Raw genomic sequence first — 19,454 nt, 5'->3', positions numbered from 1 at the left:
ACCCTCCCCCGTCCCTCCCCCCGGTCCATGACCCTCCCCCGTCCCTCCCCCCGGTCCATGACCCTCCCCCGTCCCTCCCCCCGGTCCATGACCCTCCCCCGTCCCTCCCCCCGGTCCATGACCCTCCCCCGTCCCTCCCCCCGGTCCATGACCCTCCCCCGTCCCTCCCCCCGGTCCATGACCCTCCCCCGTCCCTCCCCCCGGTCCATGACCCTCCCCCGTCCCTCCCCCCGGTCCATGACCCTCCCCCGTCCCTCCCCCCGGTCCATGACCCTCCCCCGTCCCTCCCCCCGGTCCATGACCCTCCCCCGTCCCTCCCCCCGGTCCATGACCCTCCCCCGTCCCTCCCCCCGGTCCATGACCCTCCCCCGTCCCTCCCCCCGGTCCATGACCCTCCCCCGTCCCTCCCCCCGGTCCATGACCCTCCCCCGTCCCTCCCCCCGGTCCATGACCCTCCCCCGTCCCTCCCCCCGGTCCATGACCCTCCCCCGTCCCTCCCCCCGGTCCATGACCCTCCCCCGTCCCTCCCCCCGGTCCATGACCCTCCCCCGTCCCTCCCCCCGGTCCATGACCCTCCCCCGTCCCTCCCCCCGGTCCATGACCCTCCCCCGTCCCTCCCCCCGGTCCATGACCCTCCCCCGTCCCTCCCCCCGGTCCATGACCCTCCCCCGTCCCTCCCCCCGGTCCATGACCCTCCCCCGTCCCTCCCCCCGGTCCATGACCCTCCCCCGTCCCTCCCCCCGGTCCATGACCCTCCCCCGTCCCTCCCCCCGGTCCATGACCCTCCCCCGTCCCTCCCCCCGGTCCATGACCCTCCCCCGTCCCTCCCCCCGGTCCATGACCCTCCCCCGTCCCTCCCCCCGGTCCATGACCCTCCCCCGTCCCTCCCCCCGGTCCATGACCCTCCCCCGTCCCTCCCCCCGGTCCATGACCCTCCCCCGTCCCTCCCCCCGGTCCATGACCCTCCCCCGTCCCCCCCACCCCCCTCATCCAGACCCTGAAGACCCCGTTCGTTTCCCAGCTGCTTTCCTGCCTGTCAGGCAGGCAGCCAGCATGTCAATTTGCCTGGCTGTCGGGCGCAAAACCTGTTGAAAAAATTTACAAGAGGCCCTACCTTCAAAATCGCCACAACGTGTGGAAAATCCTTTTGTGGATTTCCCTTCTGAAAATCCCCCTCTGCTCTCTTCCCAGCTCAGATTTAATATCCAGGTCCATGTTCAAGGACCATGGATAGGAAAGAAAGGTTGGAGTTGGGTGATAGTTCCAAGAATAGAGGGGTCAAGGGTGGGCTCTTCGAGGTAGGGTGCAATGACAGAGTTGAAAGGTATGGGGGTGACAACGGATTTGAAAGGGAGGGGGCTTCATTGACATTGCCATGAATGTAAGAATGTTGCTTGAATTTGAGTATAGACCAGTACAAGTCTTCTACTTCACTGCCATTTGAAGACAGTTCTCTTCAAAATGCTAATTTCACCGTGGTATGTTATTACACTGCCCTATACCGTTCCAGATTAGTGGGAGGAGGTGGGACAGATCAAGTCGAGTTCTTCTCAATGCATCCAGTGCCATAAACCTCTAACGCCAGCTTGGACATGAGTAATCAGCACATACATGCTGCCTAGTTACATAGAGTCTAATGGTCTACAGCACAGAAACAGGCCATTCGGCCTAACTTGTCTGTGCTGGCATTTGTGCTCCACACAAGCCCCCTCCCACCCCTCTTCATCCAACCCTATCAACGTATCCTTCTATTCCTTTCTCCCTCATGTGTTTATCCAGCTTTCCCCTTAAATGCGTTGATGCTATATGCCTCAACTGCTCCTTGTGGTAGCGTGTTCCACATTCTTACCACTCTTTGGGTGAAGAAGTTTCTCCTGAATTCCCTATTAGATTACTTAAGTGACTATCCTATATTGATGACCTCTAGCTTTGGACACACCCACAAGTGGAAACATTTTCTCTACGTCTACTCTATCAAACTCTTTCATTATCCTAAAGACCTCTATCAGGTCACCCCTCAGCCTTCTCTTTTCTAGATTCAATACTGAGAGATAGGATAAACTGTCATTTGGAAAAGTATGGTTTAATCAGGGATAGTCAGCATGGATTTGTTCAGGGAAGGTCATGCCTTACAAATCTGATTAAATTCTTTGAGGAAGTGACAAGGAGGATTGATGAGGGTAGTGCAGCGGATGTTGTCTGCATGGATTTTAGTAAGGCATTTGACAAGGTCCCACATGGCAGACTGGTTAGAAAGGTAAAAGCCCATGGGATACAGGGAAATGTGGCGAATTGGATCCAAAATTGGCTCAGTAACAGGAAACAAAGGGTAAAAGACGATGGGTGTCTTTGCGAATGGAAATCCGTTTCCAGTAGTGTGCCACAGGGCTCAGTGTTGGGTCCCTTGCTGTTTCAGGTATATATTAATGACTTGGACTTGAATGGTGGGGGCATGATTGGCAAATTTGCAGACGACACAAAAATTGGCCGTGTAGTTGATTGTAAAGAGGATAGCTGTGGACTCCAGGAAGATATAAATGGGTTGGTGGAGTGGGCGGAAAAGTGGCAAATGGAGTTCAACCTGGAGAAGTGTGAGGTAATGCACTTAGGGAGGGCAAACAGTAAAAGGGAATACGCAGTAAACGGGAATATATTGAGAGGGGTAGAGGAAGTGAGAGACCTTGGAGTGCATGTGCACAGGTCCCTGCAGGTGGCAATACAGGTAGATAAGGTTGTGAAGAAGGCATACGGAATGCTCTCCGTTATTAGCTGAGGAATAGAATACAAAAGCAGGGATTTAATGATGGAACTGTATAAAACGCTGGTAAGGCCACAGCTGGAGTATTGTGCGCAGTTCTGGTCATCACATTACTGGAAGGACGTAATTGCTCTGGAGAGAGTGCACAGAAGATTTACAAGAATGTTGCCAGGGCTTGAAAATTGCAACTACAAGGAGAGATTAGATATGCTGGGGTTGTTTCCTTGGAGCAGAGGAGGCTGAGGGGAGACTTGATTGAGGTGAACAAAATTATGAAGGGCGCAGATAGAGTAGACAGGAAGTACCTGTTTCCCCTAGTGGCGAGTTCAAGAACTAGAGGACATAGATTTAAGCTGTGGCGGAAGTATTAGAGGGGACATGAGGAAAAACTTTTTTACCCAGAGGGTGGTTGGTGTATGGAATTCGCTGCCTGAATTGGTGGTAGAGGCAAGGAATTTTAACTGTTTTAAAACGTACCTGCACCTGCACCTAAAGTGCTGTAAGCTGCAGGGCTATGGACCGGGTGCTGGAAGGTGGGATTAGAATGGGCACCTGGTTGTTCTTCGAGCCGGCGCGGACACGATGGGCCGAATGGCCCCCTTCTGTGCTGTAACATTTTTATGGTTCTATGGTTCTCAAAGAGGCCCAGCCTGTTCAGCCTTCCCTGATAAGTATATCCTCTCAGTTCTGGTATCATCCTTGTGAATCTTTTTTGCACCTTCCCCAATGCCCTTGTATCTTTTTTATAATATGGAGACCAGAACTGTGCACAGTACTCCAAGTGTCGTCTGACTAAGTTTCAATACAAGTTTAATATAATTTCTCTGCTTTTCAATTGTGTGTTCAGATGCTGGCTGTATGGGGCCAGTTAACTAGCTGCCACCTCAATAAATATGATTGTAAGGGTTCAACATCAGCTGCCGCTGAAAATTCTCTGTACCTTGGGCAAAATGAGGATCTTATCAATACCAGTATATAAGTCTGTTCTTTTCTGTTTTTAATTGCCATGCTGCTATTGTGAACAGGAGAGTGGGTTGGGTGGGGGAAAGTTGACATAGACATGATACATTCTCTCTGGAGACAATTTATGTCAGATACAAGGGATTTTTAATATTTTAAGTGCAGGTAATACAGATATGCTCCACAGAATAAAAGTCCTGATGTCAGCCTTGGCTCAGCGGTAGCACTCTCACCTCTGAGTCAGAAGGTTGTGGTATCAAGTCCCACTCTAGGGACTGGAGTTCATGATCTAGGCAGACTACTGAAGGAGTGCTGCACTGTTGGAGGTGCTGTCATTCAGATGAGACGTTAAACTGAGCTGTGTCCTGTCAGGTGGATGTAAAAGATCTCATGGCAGTATTTGAAAAAGAGCAGTGGACTTCTCCCGGTGTTCTGGCCAACATTCTCCCTGCTACCAACATCACTAAGACAGATTATTTGGTCATTTATTTCATTGCTGTTTGTGGGACCTTGCTGTGCACAGATTGGCTGCCACGTTTTCCTACCTCTCAACAGTGATTGAACTTCAAAAGTACTTCATTGGTTGTCCTGCTTTGAGGTGCCCTGAGGTCGTGAAAGGCGCTATAGAAATGCAAGTTCATTCATTCTTTTATTCCTAACTGTAAGCTTTACAGACCCACAAAAATGTCGGTTTACAAAAGTCCTGTTGGGTTAGCACCTCCTATTCCAGTAAAGTGAATATTGCTGCTTACTACTAACCAAATTTGCTAGATCTGTTTCTGGAGGCTAATCCAGGTAGATCCATTTGGATGGAAGGTTATAGATAAACAAAAAAAATTGGAATCATGCCAAGAACACAATTAATAAATCCTTTTGAGGGTGTAGGCTCACATACCACTATTGAAAGATACATTTGTTCAATTACAACAATTAAGTTAATGCTAAGACTTATCCAAATTACATTTTTAAATTAAATGTATTTTGCCTAGGACAAATTACGCTGAATGGAAATTGAAACTGAAAGGGAGGGCTTGTGGGAGAGGTACAATGGTACGTGTTATTGAATTGCCTAGAAGTGCAAGGATTTTTGAAACAGCTAGTTGATGTAGTAAGTATTATTGTACACAGGTTTGTTTTTTGAGTGGCCTTTATGTAGAATAACATCATAAAGTAAGATTTGCTTTGGCTACTCAAGGCATTTCTAAGGACTTGGAATTCTCAAGTAGCTGTATAGGTACACAGACGACTAGGTGAACTAATGGAGATGATCATTTGTATAGTCATATGGAATAAATAGCTGGGATTGGGCTAATAGATGGCATAGGGCACTTTGAGGTATACACCATTCTACCTCACCACCACCACTCTCAACTCCACCACTGCCTTTCTGTTGTCAGACTGCTTGTCTGACATCGAGTCTTGGATGAGCTACAATTTCCTTCATTTAAATATTGGGAAGACCGAAGGCATCGTCTGTGGCCCTCACCGCAAACACCATACCCTTGCCACCAATTCCAACCCCCTCCCCAGCCTTTGTCTCAAGCTTAACTAGACTATTCAACTCTGAGCTGAGCTTCCAACCCCATATCCTCTCCCTTACAAAGACTGCTACTTCCACATTCGTAACATCGCCCCGCCTCTGCCTCTACTTCAACCCATCTGCTGCTGAAACAGTCATCCATTCGCTTGTCACCTTCAGAACTGACTATTTCAATGCTCTCTTAGCTGGCCTCCCATCCTGTACCCTCAGTAAGCTTCAGCTCATCCAAAACTTTGCTGCCTATAACCTATCCCACACCAAGTCCTGCTCACTTATCACTTCGGTCCTTGCGGATCTACATTGGCTCCCATTCCCCAAACACCTCAGATTTAAAATTCTTAGCCTTGTGTTTAAATTCCTTTATGGCCTCACAGCTCCCTACTGTGTAACCTCCTCGAGCCTGACAACCACCCCACCCCCCCCCACCAAACTCTCTCTATTGCTGTTAATCGACAAAGGAATGTAGTGAAACATTTTGGAGCCTCCTTGATAGCTTCTTCAAGCTGTACTGGATTTATAATCTGTGCCTATTTGTCAAGTGAGTGGTATCACAAGAACTTGTGGTATCCCTGTGGGTATACACCTGTGTTTACAGGTTCTGGAGGAGGAGGGTCACAGCAGTTGAGATGCACTGTAAGCCAAAATTTAAAAATGAAGCCACATGTTAGCACACTTGTTTTGGTAACCTTGTGTGAATTTGCATAGCAAATTTCTTCTTCACCTATTATTAGGTTTGGGCCACAGTTGAGCCAGCATTCACTTATTCTGTCAGCTGCATCCATGCTGCTTTGGCACTGCTCTATATTGCAGGGTGACCCTCACCTCTAAAAAGAACACCTTTCTCTGCAGGAACTCCAAAGCTGTGTCACTAAATGTGGCAGTGCTCTTCCTTAGTTCGCCTCCAACCATTCCTCCTCGCCCTCATGCCCCCCCCCCCCCAACACACAAGTTGCAGAGCAGCTTCAAGACTGCCGAGCATGCCTTTAAAGCAGCTGCTTTATAATCTGACTTCTGACCCGATGGTTCTCCCAGTGAGTCCTGCGTAGAGCACCGGCAGTATTGAAAAATGTATTATAATTAGGTGTCCTCTTATCACAGCATGAGGTTAGCAGGATACGCCACAGGGGTCTGAAGGGCAACCGGCCTGTTCTGCTGCACTGGGACTACATTGCCCATCCCATAAACTTTTACATTCCATGATCTATTTAAATTTAATGAATAACTCCTCCTTCCCCAAAGTCGTATTGATGTCAGACCCAGAATTATTTATGATATCGCCTGTGCTCGATGATCATGCCTCCTGCTTTGTTCTTTCTCTCTTGCCGCCTCCAAAACCCTCCTGTTGTGTAATGGGTTGGTGGAGGAGAGATGTTAAATTTGTATTTTTGCATTATTTTAACTCTATATTCCACACCGAGACCTGCTCGCCCTTCGTCTTTGTCCTCGTTGACCTACATTGGCTCCTAGTTCCCTGATGCCTCGAATTTTAAATTTTCATCCTCAAGTTTAACCCTCTTCATGGCCTTGCTCCTCCCTATCTCTGTCACCTCTTCCAGACCTATAACTCCATTCCTCTCACTGTGGCTTGTTGTGCATCTCTTCCTCCTTTCACCCCATTATTGGCTGCCGTGCCTTCAGCTGCCTAGGCCCCACGTTCTGGAATTCCTTCCCTAAACTCCTCTGCTTTGCCATTTCCCTTTCTTCCTCCTTTTAAGATCCTCCTTAAAACCCACCTCACCCCTCCAAGAGCCCCTCCTTTGGCTTGGATGTTCTTCTTTGTTAAAGATGCTATTTAAATGCAAGTTGTCAATATTATTAGGTTATTTAAAAATACTATTAATAGGTTATTTTTTAATTACAGATCGTTGTTAATATAGAACCAACAAAGGTAACTTCAGGGCAGAAGCATTACAATATGGATGGGAGCTATCCAGATAAAACAAAAGGTGCTTGGGATGTCAAACCTCTGCTAGAGGTAGGGAAGAGCTGAAGAGAGAATATTTTAATTAAGTACTGCTTTTAAGGTGTTGTTTTTGTCACAGCCACTCAAACTGTCATACAAGTCTATGTACTATACATGTTAGCAGATTTCATAAATTTTAATAGAAGCAAATTACAAGTGATATATCTTTAACTGTAAAAATGCAATATTGTCTATTTGTTTTGGGAACCTAATATGCATCTAAAGGACTGCTGAAAATGAGTATGAAATGAATTACGGTGATGCCACATTTCCAGATCTGAGCTGTGTTGAGGCCCAGCTGTGCTATCTCCATGTGAGAAGATGGAAAATTATTATAGCCTGGATAATCTTCAGTGCATCCTGGTAAAGATGGCTTGCAATCATGTCATATGCCCCTCCACTCTGGGAACGAAGGCCATGCAGAACAAAAATGAAAATTGGCAATTTAAAAAAAATACAAACAAACATTTTTGAAGAAGATAATCTGACTGTAAAAAGATATAGAAGAAATGTCCAAAATCCTTATGCTTGTATGTGTGTCTTGAGTTAACTGAGTCAAAAATTTGGAATTCAGTTTCTATTTTTAACTTTCTATCTGTTAGCTTTCTGTTATCCGTTTATTTTTTGAAGAATCTGATTTTTCCACTTTTCAGCAATTCAGCTCTGATATAGCCAAAAATGCATCCAAAGTTTGCCTTGCGCATCTGTTTACATACCAAGATTTTGAACAGGGAACACTTGGGCTAGCTTATGTTGGATCTCCAAAACCACATGCATTAGGTGGCATTTGCCCTACACGTAAGTCCAAATGTAAATGAAATTTTAATTTTCAAAATTTGATTCAGCGGTGAAGAAATAAATGTATAAAATGCATTGTGTTATAATTATTTTAAGTTGATTATATTATTGGAACAAAATTGTTGAAGTCTATCTAGTATAAGAATGATGTGATACCGTGGGACCAAATTTGCACATGCACGCTACAGGCAGCGAGTCTCATCACTAGTTGCGCATATTGGGAAAGCGTGGGCACACTACCTGTGATTTCCTGCTGTTAATTGTAATGGATGAGAAATGATGGGAAGTGTGCCTACGACGATCTGATGTGTGTAGTTGGGCGAGGCTTCTGCTAGCAATAAATAAAAGTAGGTGATGTGAAAATGAAGACCCTTGCAATCCTACTCTCAGACTAGAACAATGAGAATCTTTTGTCTTTCTCTTCTGGGAAAATCGCATCAATAGCTGTATCATCTAGGAATGTTTTTTCACCAGCCTATGATCACCCAATTACGAGGAAGTTAATTTACCTAAATACTGGATTAACCAGCACTAAGAACTATGGGAAAACAATCCTCACCAAGGTAAATTACACATTACTTCTTAAGACTTCAATTTGTCTTAATTTTCTTTCTAAATTTTGTGGTTTAGTTAATCTCTTGTTTTGATCTATGCTTTTTGTCAAAGTTGAGAAGGAACTCATACCATTTGTTTCTTGTTATGCTGGTGTGCTATACTTGTTCCTCGTTATGCTAGTGTGCTATACTTATTCCCTCTTATGCTAGTATGCTATATCACTACTGTATCGCAATTAATTTTTCTAGCTTTGTTAGCTGCTGATATTTCAAAAAATATCTGTTTATATTGTGAGCTTCCAATCTCAACACAGCTTATTCAAGCTGAGGGGTGTCCCCTTTGTGTATACCAGGACCTGCATTGCTAAATATCAAGCTCGTAGATGAATGCTGTATTATGATTTGCCTGCAATTGCTTTTTCTTCCCTGTCCCATCGCTTCCCTCCCCAGCCACACTCATTACCACAACCTAATAGTCATCCTGAGTTTGGGATGACTGTTAGGTGGTGGCAACGGGTGGTGCTGAGGAGGGAAGGGATGGAATGAGGAAGAAAGGGCAACAGGAGGCAAATCATTTTTTTTTCCTATCTATTCCCATTTCTTTTCCTTCCATTGTTTGCTCTTGATTTCTCTCTCCATCTAAGGGAACATACAAACCACAGACTGATTTCCGTTCTACTAGAAATTTTATACTGGCATGACAAGACATTGAAATTTTGTGAAAGAATAGACAAATCGAATTTCCTATGGAATTTATCTGATGAGTTGGGATTTGAACCAAATTATGGCCATGGTTATGTAAAAATTGCACAATAAACTTCAAATCATTCATAGTTTGCAGCAGGGTGTGCAGTGAAATATGTTGGGCTGGATTTTCTAAATGCATTGTTGCATAGATACAAAATGAAAAGTAATGAGTATACCTTTTATCAATCCCCATCTGTTCTTGTTTTTTTTCCTCTTTGCTTTTTTGTGCACTCTAATGTGACTTAATCTCTCTTTCAACATCAGTATCTCTGGATTTTTGAAGTTTGTCCCTTTACCTTTCTCATACTCTGAAAATGGATAAAGTGACTTGGTGGGGGGGTGGGGAGGAGAAATAATTTCAGTTCATTTGTATCATTCTAGGTTTGTGTACATCTTTTGCCCCTAATCTTGTGCCTTCTATGTAAATACAAAAAAGACCCAACAGAATGTTTTAAATTAACACAAATCTCTGATTTTGTGCTTCAAAACATTTTTTAAAAACCTATAGAAAATTGAAATGTACAAAATGTTTAATTTTAAACCTGTAATCATTCAGTACTCTGGTCTTATTTGGAACATGGTATACTTTTTTGAAACCGGGCAGGAAAATTATTTTATTCAATAGATTGTACAGCTTTTTTGTACTGCATATATTTTCACTCATTTTGAGTTTGTCTTTCATGGATTTTTTCATGCCTGTCATTTTAAAAAAAACCTAAACAATGACAATTGTCTTTATTGAAATTTGTAACTCTCAAAGGGCTGTTTACACAGAGTTTTCTTGATTCTAATTACAAAACAGGAAGCAGATCTTGTCACTACTCATGAATTGGGCCATAACTTTGGAGCAGAGCATGATCCAGATAGCCATGAATGTGCCCCAACTGATGATGATGGTGGGAAATACGTCATGTATCCCATAGCAGTGAGTGGGGACCAGGATAATAATAAGGTACAGTAGAACTGAGTTTTTATAGCATAGCAGTTACAGAAGTGTTTAGATTATCTACCTCTACTTTCTAAGGAATGCAGGACCATAATCCAGGTAAGATCTGATTTGGCTAGCCAGCAACTATTTAGTACTGACTAACTTTTTCTAAGTACACAATCAATACACTCAAACTGTAAACCTCTGGTTGAATAAAAGAAAACTAATAAAAGTGGTGCAGTGGGTTAGCGTATTATTCTTTCACCTCTGGATTCTGAAAATGAATCTAGCCCAGAGTGGTAGGTTTAAAATTTCCTCTTGCTGCTCGCTGTAAGGGTTTCTCGTGAAATAAGTTTGAGCAGTGATCCTCACTGCGGTGGAAATGTACCCCAGAAAGAGTTGAGTCCTTACCTCCCCTTCCTTCTCTTTTTCTTCCCCCCCCACCCCCCCCCAACCCAAATAAAAGTTGTACATCCACTAAAATTTAAATCTTGCCAACCGGTAAAGTTTAAAAAAGCAGCTCCTTGAATTTGTTATACTTCTTACGTTTGTAGTGAATACATCAGCTTCCAATGTAAAGTAAATGATTTCAAGTTTTACAATAATTTGAATCAAGGTGCTGTGAGATTAGATTCAAGACAGTGTTCTGCTAATCAATGTAATGCAGTTTTGGCAATGGTCCCCTTTCTCCCCCTCACTCTGTGTGTCACGACTTTCTGGTCTGTAAACTCTATTCAGCGTGAGTGTACTGTGTTGATGTGGTCTTTTGGTTTCTGAAGCATCAGTATGTTGTACCATAAGCATTGGTGACACTATAGCATTTTCTTCTATCAAGATACAATATTTTATCGGAATTTTTCCATTCAATTGCAACATATGTAAGAGGTTTAACAAAGGTTTTACAGGTGTTTAAACTGTACATTTTCAGATATAAAGTATGGGAATATGAGTTAGATTTGCTTCTATTCTCGTTTATAGGTATAGAGAAACTTTTTTTTGGAACAATTACCAATGCAGCAATTCAGTGGTAATTAAATTTATCATCATATAGTAACTTGCAATAGAAACTAATGATTATGTTTTAAACTGCTCTATAGCAAATACAATGCTTCGCTGGACATTTAACTAGGCTAGATCCATTTAACTTCTCCTTTTATGAAGAGGTTTGGTGGGACCTCTTCCTGACCCATTGATATTTGTGTTGGATATTTTGCCTCTCTTTGAATCCTTTAACTTTACCTCTGACTCAGAAAACACTCCAAAATGCATATGAACTAAAAGTTGTATAAGCATGAAAACAGTAATTTTTAAAAAATTCGTTCACGGGATGTGGGCGTCGCTGGCAAGGCCGGCATTTATTGCCCATCCCTAATTGCCCTCGAGAAGGTGGTGGTGAGCCGCCTTCTTGAACCGCTGCAGTCCGTGTGGTGACGGTTCTCCCACAGTGCTGTTAGGAAGGGAGTTCCAGGATTTTGACCCAGCGACAATGAAGGAACGGCGATATATTTCCAAGTCGGGATGGTGTGTGACTTGGAGGGGAACGTGCAGGTGGTGTTGTTCCCATGCGCCTGCTGCTCTTGTCCTTCTAGGTGGTAGAGGTCGCGGGTTTGGGAGGTGCTGTCGAAGAAGCCTTGACGAGTTGCTGCAGTGTATCCTGTGGATGGTGCACACTGCAGCCACAGTGAATTATTGAAATAAATCCTTTTGCATTTACCTCACTTTTTAAAATGTTTAATGGGTTGCCAAATTATGTGACTCATGTAAAGTGTCTGATTCTCCAGCTGTTCTCCAACTGCAGCAAACGGTCGATTTATCAGACACTAATTAATAAAGCATCCAAGTGCTTTCAAAAAAGGAACAACAAAGTATGTGGGAATTCGCGCGTGGATGAAGGAGAGCAGTGTGATCCTGGGCTTCTGCATCTTAATGAGGACAAATGTTGCACTCAACAATGTCAACTCAAGAAAGACAAAAAATGCAGGTAAGAAATTAAAGACCATCTAATCGTTTTATGCTGAAGTACTGCCCAAACTATCATTAACTCTATCATTAAAAATATGTATTCAATTCTTCATTTAAATTAATTATTTTATTTGATGTACAGTGATTTTGGAAGTACCGATAATATATGATACTTTGTCTGGGAATTGAACCTCAATCTGTTGGTCTGTGTGTCTCAGTTACATGCTGCCTTTACCAACTGAATCCCTGGGGAAGACTGATGAGCGTTCTACTTGGCAGTGCCTCGTAAACATAATAAAGATATATATGTTTCCTATTGCCATTCCCTGAAGAATTTTGAATTCTAGGTATTGTGGAGTAGAATTAGATTGCTCAAGATTATCCTAAGCATATCAGTATTATTTTAAACTAAAAATGCTCAAAGGGTGTAAATAGCATAAAATGCTAAATCTGCATTAGAAATTTACAAAATATACAAAATTCTCCAGTTAAAATCATTTGTATGCAGTTAGGATTGTTTGGTAGTAGAATTTATTTTAATAATTATTTCCAAAGTGACAAGAACAGCCCATGCTGCAAGGATTGCCAATTTGAAAAAGCTGGAAAGAAGTGTCAGGAAGCAATCAATGCGACATGCAAAGGAGAATCCACCTGTACTGGTGAGTGGGAGCAGTTTGCAAGTGAAATTTAAAGGGAGGGAGTTAATTAAAAGGGAATGCCACAATAGGGTGACAAAACTTCTTAAAGGTTTCGTAGAGCTTCAAAAGGCATCTCAACCCAATAGCAACCTTTACTAAGGCTACAGGGACAGGCAAAAATAAAGGGAAAGGCAACCCAAGGTGCCGGTGCGAATCTGCAGGCAAATGACACAGCAATCCGGCACATGACCTTCTGTTTGGCTGCTGAAGTGGAGTTGGTGCTTGCAATGAGTGTTGCCCTCTGTGCTACTCCACGACACCATCAACATAGGTTAGCATTGCAGCACACCCATAAGGAGTTGGGGCCAGGTTTGAGACCACGGCTGATTGCTGCTGTCACTGGATGTGCCAGCAACGTGCTGCATGGTAGCTGTAGGTGTCCTTGCAGCACTGCAGACCCTGAGAAAACTGGTGTGCTGGGACCTGCAGAAATGGATGTGGCCAATCAGGCAAGTCTGGCTGTTGATCATCCTAGCCTGACTTATTTCATGTAGTGCTACTGAAGTGCTGTGATCCAATATATGGTTAGTCAGGTATTTATATATCTGTGATGCCATCTGGACTGCTGTTCCAGCTTCCTTTGAGAACAGGTACATCTACCAGCACTAATCATCTGCCAAAGCGAGATATGTTCACCTCCCTCTGCAGATGCAGGTGTGCCTGGCAAATCTCTGTATGTCATCCTCCTGTTCCAAAGATGTCATATAATGGGATTCTCATTGATGCCAGTAATGATGTTGAAGAGAAAAAAAAATTCAACAATTGACACACAGGCTCATGAAAACCTAACTGCCAGCAGGAAAAAAAAGACAAGGGTTAGTAAATGGTTAAAATACCGTTAGCTTTATATTACTTTGACCTTTCTATGACCTCTAGGATACTTAGTGCCGCTTAGCAAGCTTGGACACCCATTTCAAGGCGTTCTTTGTGTATTTTGGTCTACATGCCAGAATGGCAGGAAATGGATGCAGGATGGACATACCCCTGTTTGAGGTGGGCACTTCTATGATTGCTGGCCCTGCTCACCTGAAGAAGTGTCAGGATGCAAACTTGGCACATTTCCAGTAGGAAGGGACTACTACCTGTTTTCTGATACCGACCACTAGAATACCGTCCAAAACGAGTTAATGTCAGGAAAATCCAGGCTGTGTCCAAAGTAATTTTAGATCATTAATCTGAAAAGAAATGAATTACTGTGCAAGCTGATAATAATTGAATTGTTGCAATTGTTCTCTCAGCTACAATAATTATTTTTAAGCTGTTCCAAGTTTCCTTAAAACTGGATCTTATTCTCTACTGTTAAATTTTAAACTGGAATAAAATCTCTTATTGATAGGTACTGACCAGTTTTGTCCTGCTCCTGGTAATGCTGCAGATGAGACTGTCTGTGTGGACATGGGAAAGTGTAAAAATGGGGAATGCATTCCTTTCTGTGAGGCAGTGAGGAGCCTTAAGTCGTGTGCTTGCAATGGTGAGTGAAAAACTTCATTTTATAGGAATTTGTATAGGTTCTGATCATTTATAAAGGCATGTTTAAACAAAACTGCTGGTATGCATGGACTCTTTTCTGTAGATAACATTGATGTGTTTAGTAATAGTACATGAGACAAGATTTGAATCCACTACACTTTTACCAATTTGGTTTAAGATTTCTTTTCTTCCCTGGTCATCACTTGCCATTCCAAATGACAACAGGGACATAATTGGCTCAATTCCTCTACCAGTGCTGCTTAAGGAGGTGTGCAGAGTAGCCTGTGGCAAGTCTCCCTCCTTGAAAGGAAGTGCATGATTTCCACTCTGTACCTTCCCATGTAAAGCCAACATCTGTAACTCACAGTGTAGAGAATTGAAGATGTGAACATGTCTCCTCTCACTCTGCGACAGTGAAGTACCTCACGGCATAATTTAAAAACATTTTTAATGAATTCACAATAAGGGTAATCACAAATGTATTTATATTTTTCTTCTGTTTCCAATAAAAATGACTTTAAAGTCATGGCAAAGTATATTTGTCTGGCATACTTTTGTAAACTTGCTACTCCAGCAACCCAAGCAAATTAAATTCTTTATATTTAGTAGATGATGTGTGAGTCATTTAGAAAGCAATATGGTGGCATTCAGGAGTATTCTGCAGATACCCTCCGTAGCTCGCTCGCTCTTATATTCATTAGTGCACCATAACAGGAAGGGGAAGAGATTTTTTTTTGATTGTTCACTGAATATGGGCGCCGTTGGCAAGGCTGCATTTATTGCCCATCCCTGGTTACTCCGAGAAGGTGGAGGATTGGTTATCTAACAGGAAGCAGAGCGTTGGGATAAATGGTTCATTTTCGGACTGGCAACCAGTAGCCAGTGGTGTTCCGCAGGGGTCGGTGCTGGGTCCCCAACTCTTTACAATATATGTTAACGATTTGGAGGAGGGGACCGAGTGTAACATATCAAAGTTTGCAGATGATACAAAGATGGGAGGGAAAGTGGAGAGTGAGGAGGACATAAAAAACCTACAAGGGGATATAGACAGGCTGGGTGAGTGGGCGGAGATTTGGCAGATGCAATACAATATTGGAAAATGTGAGGTTATGCACTTTGGCAGGAAAAATCAGAGAGCAAGTTATTATCTTAATGGCGAGAAACTGGAAAGTACTACAGTACAAAGGGATCTGGGGGTCCTAGTGCAAGAAAATCAAAAAGTTAGTATGCAGGTGCAGCAGGTGATCAAGAAGGCCAACGGAATGTTGGCTTTTATTGCTAGGGGGATAGAATATAAAAACAGGGAGGTATTGCTGCAGTTATATAAGGTATTGGTGAGACCGCACTTGGAATACTGCATACAGTTTTGGTGTCCATACTTAAGAAAAGACATACATGCTCTCGAGGCAGTACAAAGAAGGTTCATTCGGTTAATCCCGGGGATGAGGGGGCGGACATAAGAGGAGAGGTTGAGTAGATTGGGACTCGACTCATTGGAGTTCAGAAGAATGAGAGGCAATCTTATTGAAACATATAAGATTGTGAAGGGGCTTGATCGGGTGGATGCGGTAAGGATGTTCCCAAGGATGGGTGAAACTAGAATGAGGGGGCATAATCTTAGAATAAGGGGCTGCTCTTTCAAAACTGAGAGGAGGAGAAACTTCTTCACTCAGAGGGTAGTAGGTCTGTGGAATTTGCTGCCCCAGGCAGCTGTGGAAGCTACATCATTAAATAAATTTAAAACAGAAATAGACAGTTTCCTAGAAGTAAAGGGAATTAGGGGTTACGGGGAGCGGGCAGGAAATTGGACATGAATTTAGATTTGAGGTTAGGATCAGATCAGCCATGATCTTATTGAATGGCAGAGTAGGCTCGAGGGGCCGATTGGCCTACTCCTGCTCCTATTTCTTATGTTCTTATGTTAAGGTGCTAGTGGACCGCTGCAGTCCTTGTAGTAATGGTGCTCCTCCAATGATGGTTAGGTAGGATATTGACCCAGCAGCAATTGAGGGATGGTGTTCCCTCAGGCATTGCTGCTACCTTCTTCCGGGCCAATTTTCAGTTTTCAATGTCAGTAAACCAATTAGCTTGTCACATCAGTGTGGCACAATGCTGGTAGTGCAGCATCTGTTGTACTTTTTTGGAACAGTATTGACTAGTCATTTAGTGAAAATTCGTTCTCAGAACTGAACACCGATGCAGTGTATCAATCACCAGGGTGGCAGGAAGACTTGATCCATGGCCAGGCTGTTCTCTCCATTTAGTAATAGTGCATACACTGAGCTAACTAGAAAATCAATATTGGAATTCCCATTTTTTTTATATTCGTTCATGGGATGTGGGCGTCGCTGGCGAGGCCAGCATTTATTGCCCATCTCTAATTGCCCTTGAGAAGGTGGTGGTGAGCCTTGGCGAGTTGCTGCAGTGCATCCTGTGGATGGTACACACTGCAGCCACTGTGCGCTGGTGGTGAAGGGAGTGAATGTTTAGGGTGGTGGATGGGGTGCCAATCAAGTGGGCTGCTTTGTCCTGGATGGTGTCCTGAGCGTTGTTGGAGCTGCACTTATCCAGGCAAGCGGAGAGTATTCCATCACACTCCTGACTTGTGCCTTGTAGATGGTGGAAAGGCTTTATGGAGTCAGGAGGTGAGTCACTCGCCGCAGAATACCCAGCCTCTGACCTGCTCTCCTAGCCACAGTATTTATATGGCTGGTCCAGTTAAGTTTCTAGTCAATGGTGACCCCAGGATATTGATGGTGGGGAATTCAGCGATGGTAATGCCGTTGAATGTCAAGGGGAGGTGGTTAGACTCTCTTGGAGATGGTCATTGCCTGGCACTTGTCTGGCGTGAATGTTACTTGCCACTTATCAACCCAAGCCTGGATGTTGTCCAGGTCTTGCTGCATGCGGGCTCGGACTGCTTCATTATTTGAGGGGTTGCGAATGAAACTGAACACTGTGCAATCATCAGCGAACATCCCCATTTCTGACCTTATGATGGAGGGAAGGTCATTGATGAAGCAGCTGAAGATGGTTGGGCTTAGGACACTGCCCTGAGGAACTCCTGCAGCAATGTCCTGGGGCTGAGATGATTGGCCTCCAACAACCACTACCATCTTCCTTTGTGCTCGGTATGACTCCAGCCACTGGAGAGTTTTCCCCCCTGATTCCCATTGACTTCAATTTTACTAGGCTCCTTGGTGCCACACTTGGTCAAATGCTGCCTTGATGTCAAGGGCAGTCACTCTCACCTCACCTCTGGAATTCAGCTCTTTTGTCCATGTTTGGACCAAGGCTGTAATGAGGTCTGAAGCCGAGTGGTCCTGGCGGAACCCAAACTGAGGATCCGTGAGCAGGTTATTGGTGAGTAAGTGCCGCTTGATAGCACTGTCGACGACACCTTCCATCACTTTGCTGATGATTGAGAGTAGACTGATGGGGCGGTAATTGGCCGGATTGGATTTGTTCTGCTTTTTGTGGACATGACATACCTGGGCAATTTTCCACATTGTCGGGTAGATGCCAGTGTCGTAGCTGTACTGGAACAAATGACATGTATAGTCAGGAGGGAGGCAAAGAGAAATAGTGAATGTGTATATGTTTGCTGATATAGGCTGAGTCAGCTGAAAACTGGCCAGGTTGAAGGTGGTGAAAGGGTATATGTGGTGGACGATCTGTTTGCCCTTCCAGTTAAGGAGGATACCACATACGCAGGGGAAAATGTTAAGTGTGTTTAGTTTGTTAATGTATCTTAAGAACAATGTAAACAAGAAAAAACACATTCTAACTGCACAGCAATATTTTTCAATACTGTAGTCAGTTATTGCTGACTTAATATCTTTCAATATATACAAACCATATGTTTTGAGCAAACTGTAAAAATCAGGTTCTGAAAATAGCTTTTAACATGATGGATTCCAGCTTTCAAAACTGTACATGCAGGTTATTGTTTTATGTTTTAATCTGTATGTATATAGCGTCTTTAATGTAGTAAAATGTCCCAAGGTGCTTCACAGAAGCGATTTTCAAACAAAATTTGACATCAAGCCACATAAGGAGGTATTAGGACATGTGACCAAAAGCTTGGTCAAAGAGGTAGGTTTTAAGGAGTATCTTAAAAGGATGAGAGTGAGGTAGAGGCGGAGCAGTTTCGGGAGGGAATTCCAGAGCTTAGGGCTTAGGCAGCTGAAGGCATGGCCGCCAATGGTGGAGTGATTAAAATCGGGAATGCGTAAGAGGCAAGAATTAGAAGAGCGCAGAGATCTCGGAGGGTTGTAGGGCTGGAGGAGGTTACAGAGATAGGGAGGGGTGAGGCCATAGAGGGATTCAAAAACAAGGATGAGAGCTTTGAAATCGAGGCAAAATTAGAAAAACACTGATTCTTAAATTACTATCAGAGAGGTCCCTCTTTGATGTTTAAATGCACTGATCCATACGGACCAGAGATGTTCCAAATTTGATCCTTTTTCTATGTTGAGTAAGCATATCTCAACTAGGCTGGTTCCATTTAGCTACTCGGCAATTCATGCTGGAAATGAGTTGCATATGTACAGATGTTGGATGGGGACAGGATTGGGCTTTGCTGTGATATGATCTAATATAAGTTTTCAAAGTTATGTAATGGATTTACGAACCTGATCCAGACAAACTGATCACACTGACAGAGTTTAATTACTAGGGGACATAATACAAATATTAGGCATATTTAGCAAATACAGGCAGAAGTATACCAGACAAAAGACATATGGAATAAGTTACCAAGAACAGCCTTTGATGCAAATAGTATAAATAGGTTCAAAAGACAGCTGGGCATTTTTGTGGAGGAGAGGTTTGAGGTATTGGGAACATGGGGTTGAGAGAACTTGTAAGGTGTCAGGATTGGTGGAGCAATTGATCTTTCCTGTTTCTAAAATTTCCCACATTCCTAAAAATGGCATGGTAATGGAATGCTGCTGCTGCTTGTGGAACCAGACCCTAACATAGTCACTGCCTTCCAAAGAGGGAAAGGTAAGGGGACAGTCTGAGGGGAGATTAGAGAAGAAAAGAGTGTTGGATTGTTGAGTTAACATTTAGAAT

General features: G+C 43.6%; 1 protein-coding gene across 4 annotated transcripts in view; it reads left to right on the top strand.

The window, feature by feature from the left end:
- Window positions 1-19,454, top strand: part of adam17b (ADAM metallopeptidase domain 17b) — a 74,315-nt gene that overhangs the window by 36,968 nt on the left and 17,893 nt on the right. The window contains exons 8-14 of one of the 4 annotated variants that reach the window (XM_067984250.1): window positions 7,120-7,233; window positions 7,875-8,031; window positions 8,464-8,582; window positions 10,123-10,272; window positions 12,030-12,229; window positions 12,766-12,869; window positions 14,245-14,379. In XM_067984250.1, coding sequence (XP_067840351.1) covers window positions 7,120-7,233; window positions 7,875-8,031; window positions 8,464-8,582; window positions 10,123-10,272; window positions 12,030-12,229; window positions 12,766-12,869; window positions 14,245-14,379 — 979 coding nt within the window. The remainder of the gene's footprint in view (window positions 1-7,119; window positions 7,234-7,874; window positions 8,032-8,463; window positions 8,583-10,122; window positions 10,273-12,029; window positions 12,230-12,765; window positions 12,870-14,244; window positions 14,380-19,454) is intronic. The other 3 variants (XM_067984254.1, XM_067984251.1, XM_067984253.1) reach the window with 3 other exon arrangements.

This window comes from Heptranchias perlo, chromosome 5 (assembly GCF_035084215.1).
Source record: "Heptranchias perlo isolate sHepPer1 chromosome 5, sHepPer1.hap1, whole genome shotgun sequence".
NCBI lineage: Eukaryota > Metazoa > Chordata > Chondrichthyes > Hexanchiformes > Hexanchidae > Heptranchias > Heptranchias perlo.
Note: the sequence above shows the minus strand (reverse complement) of the source record. Positions and strands in the feature narration are given on the sequence as shown.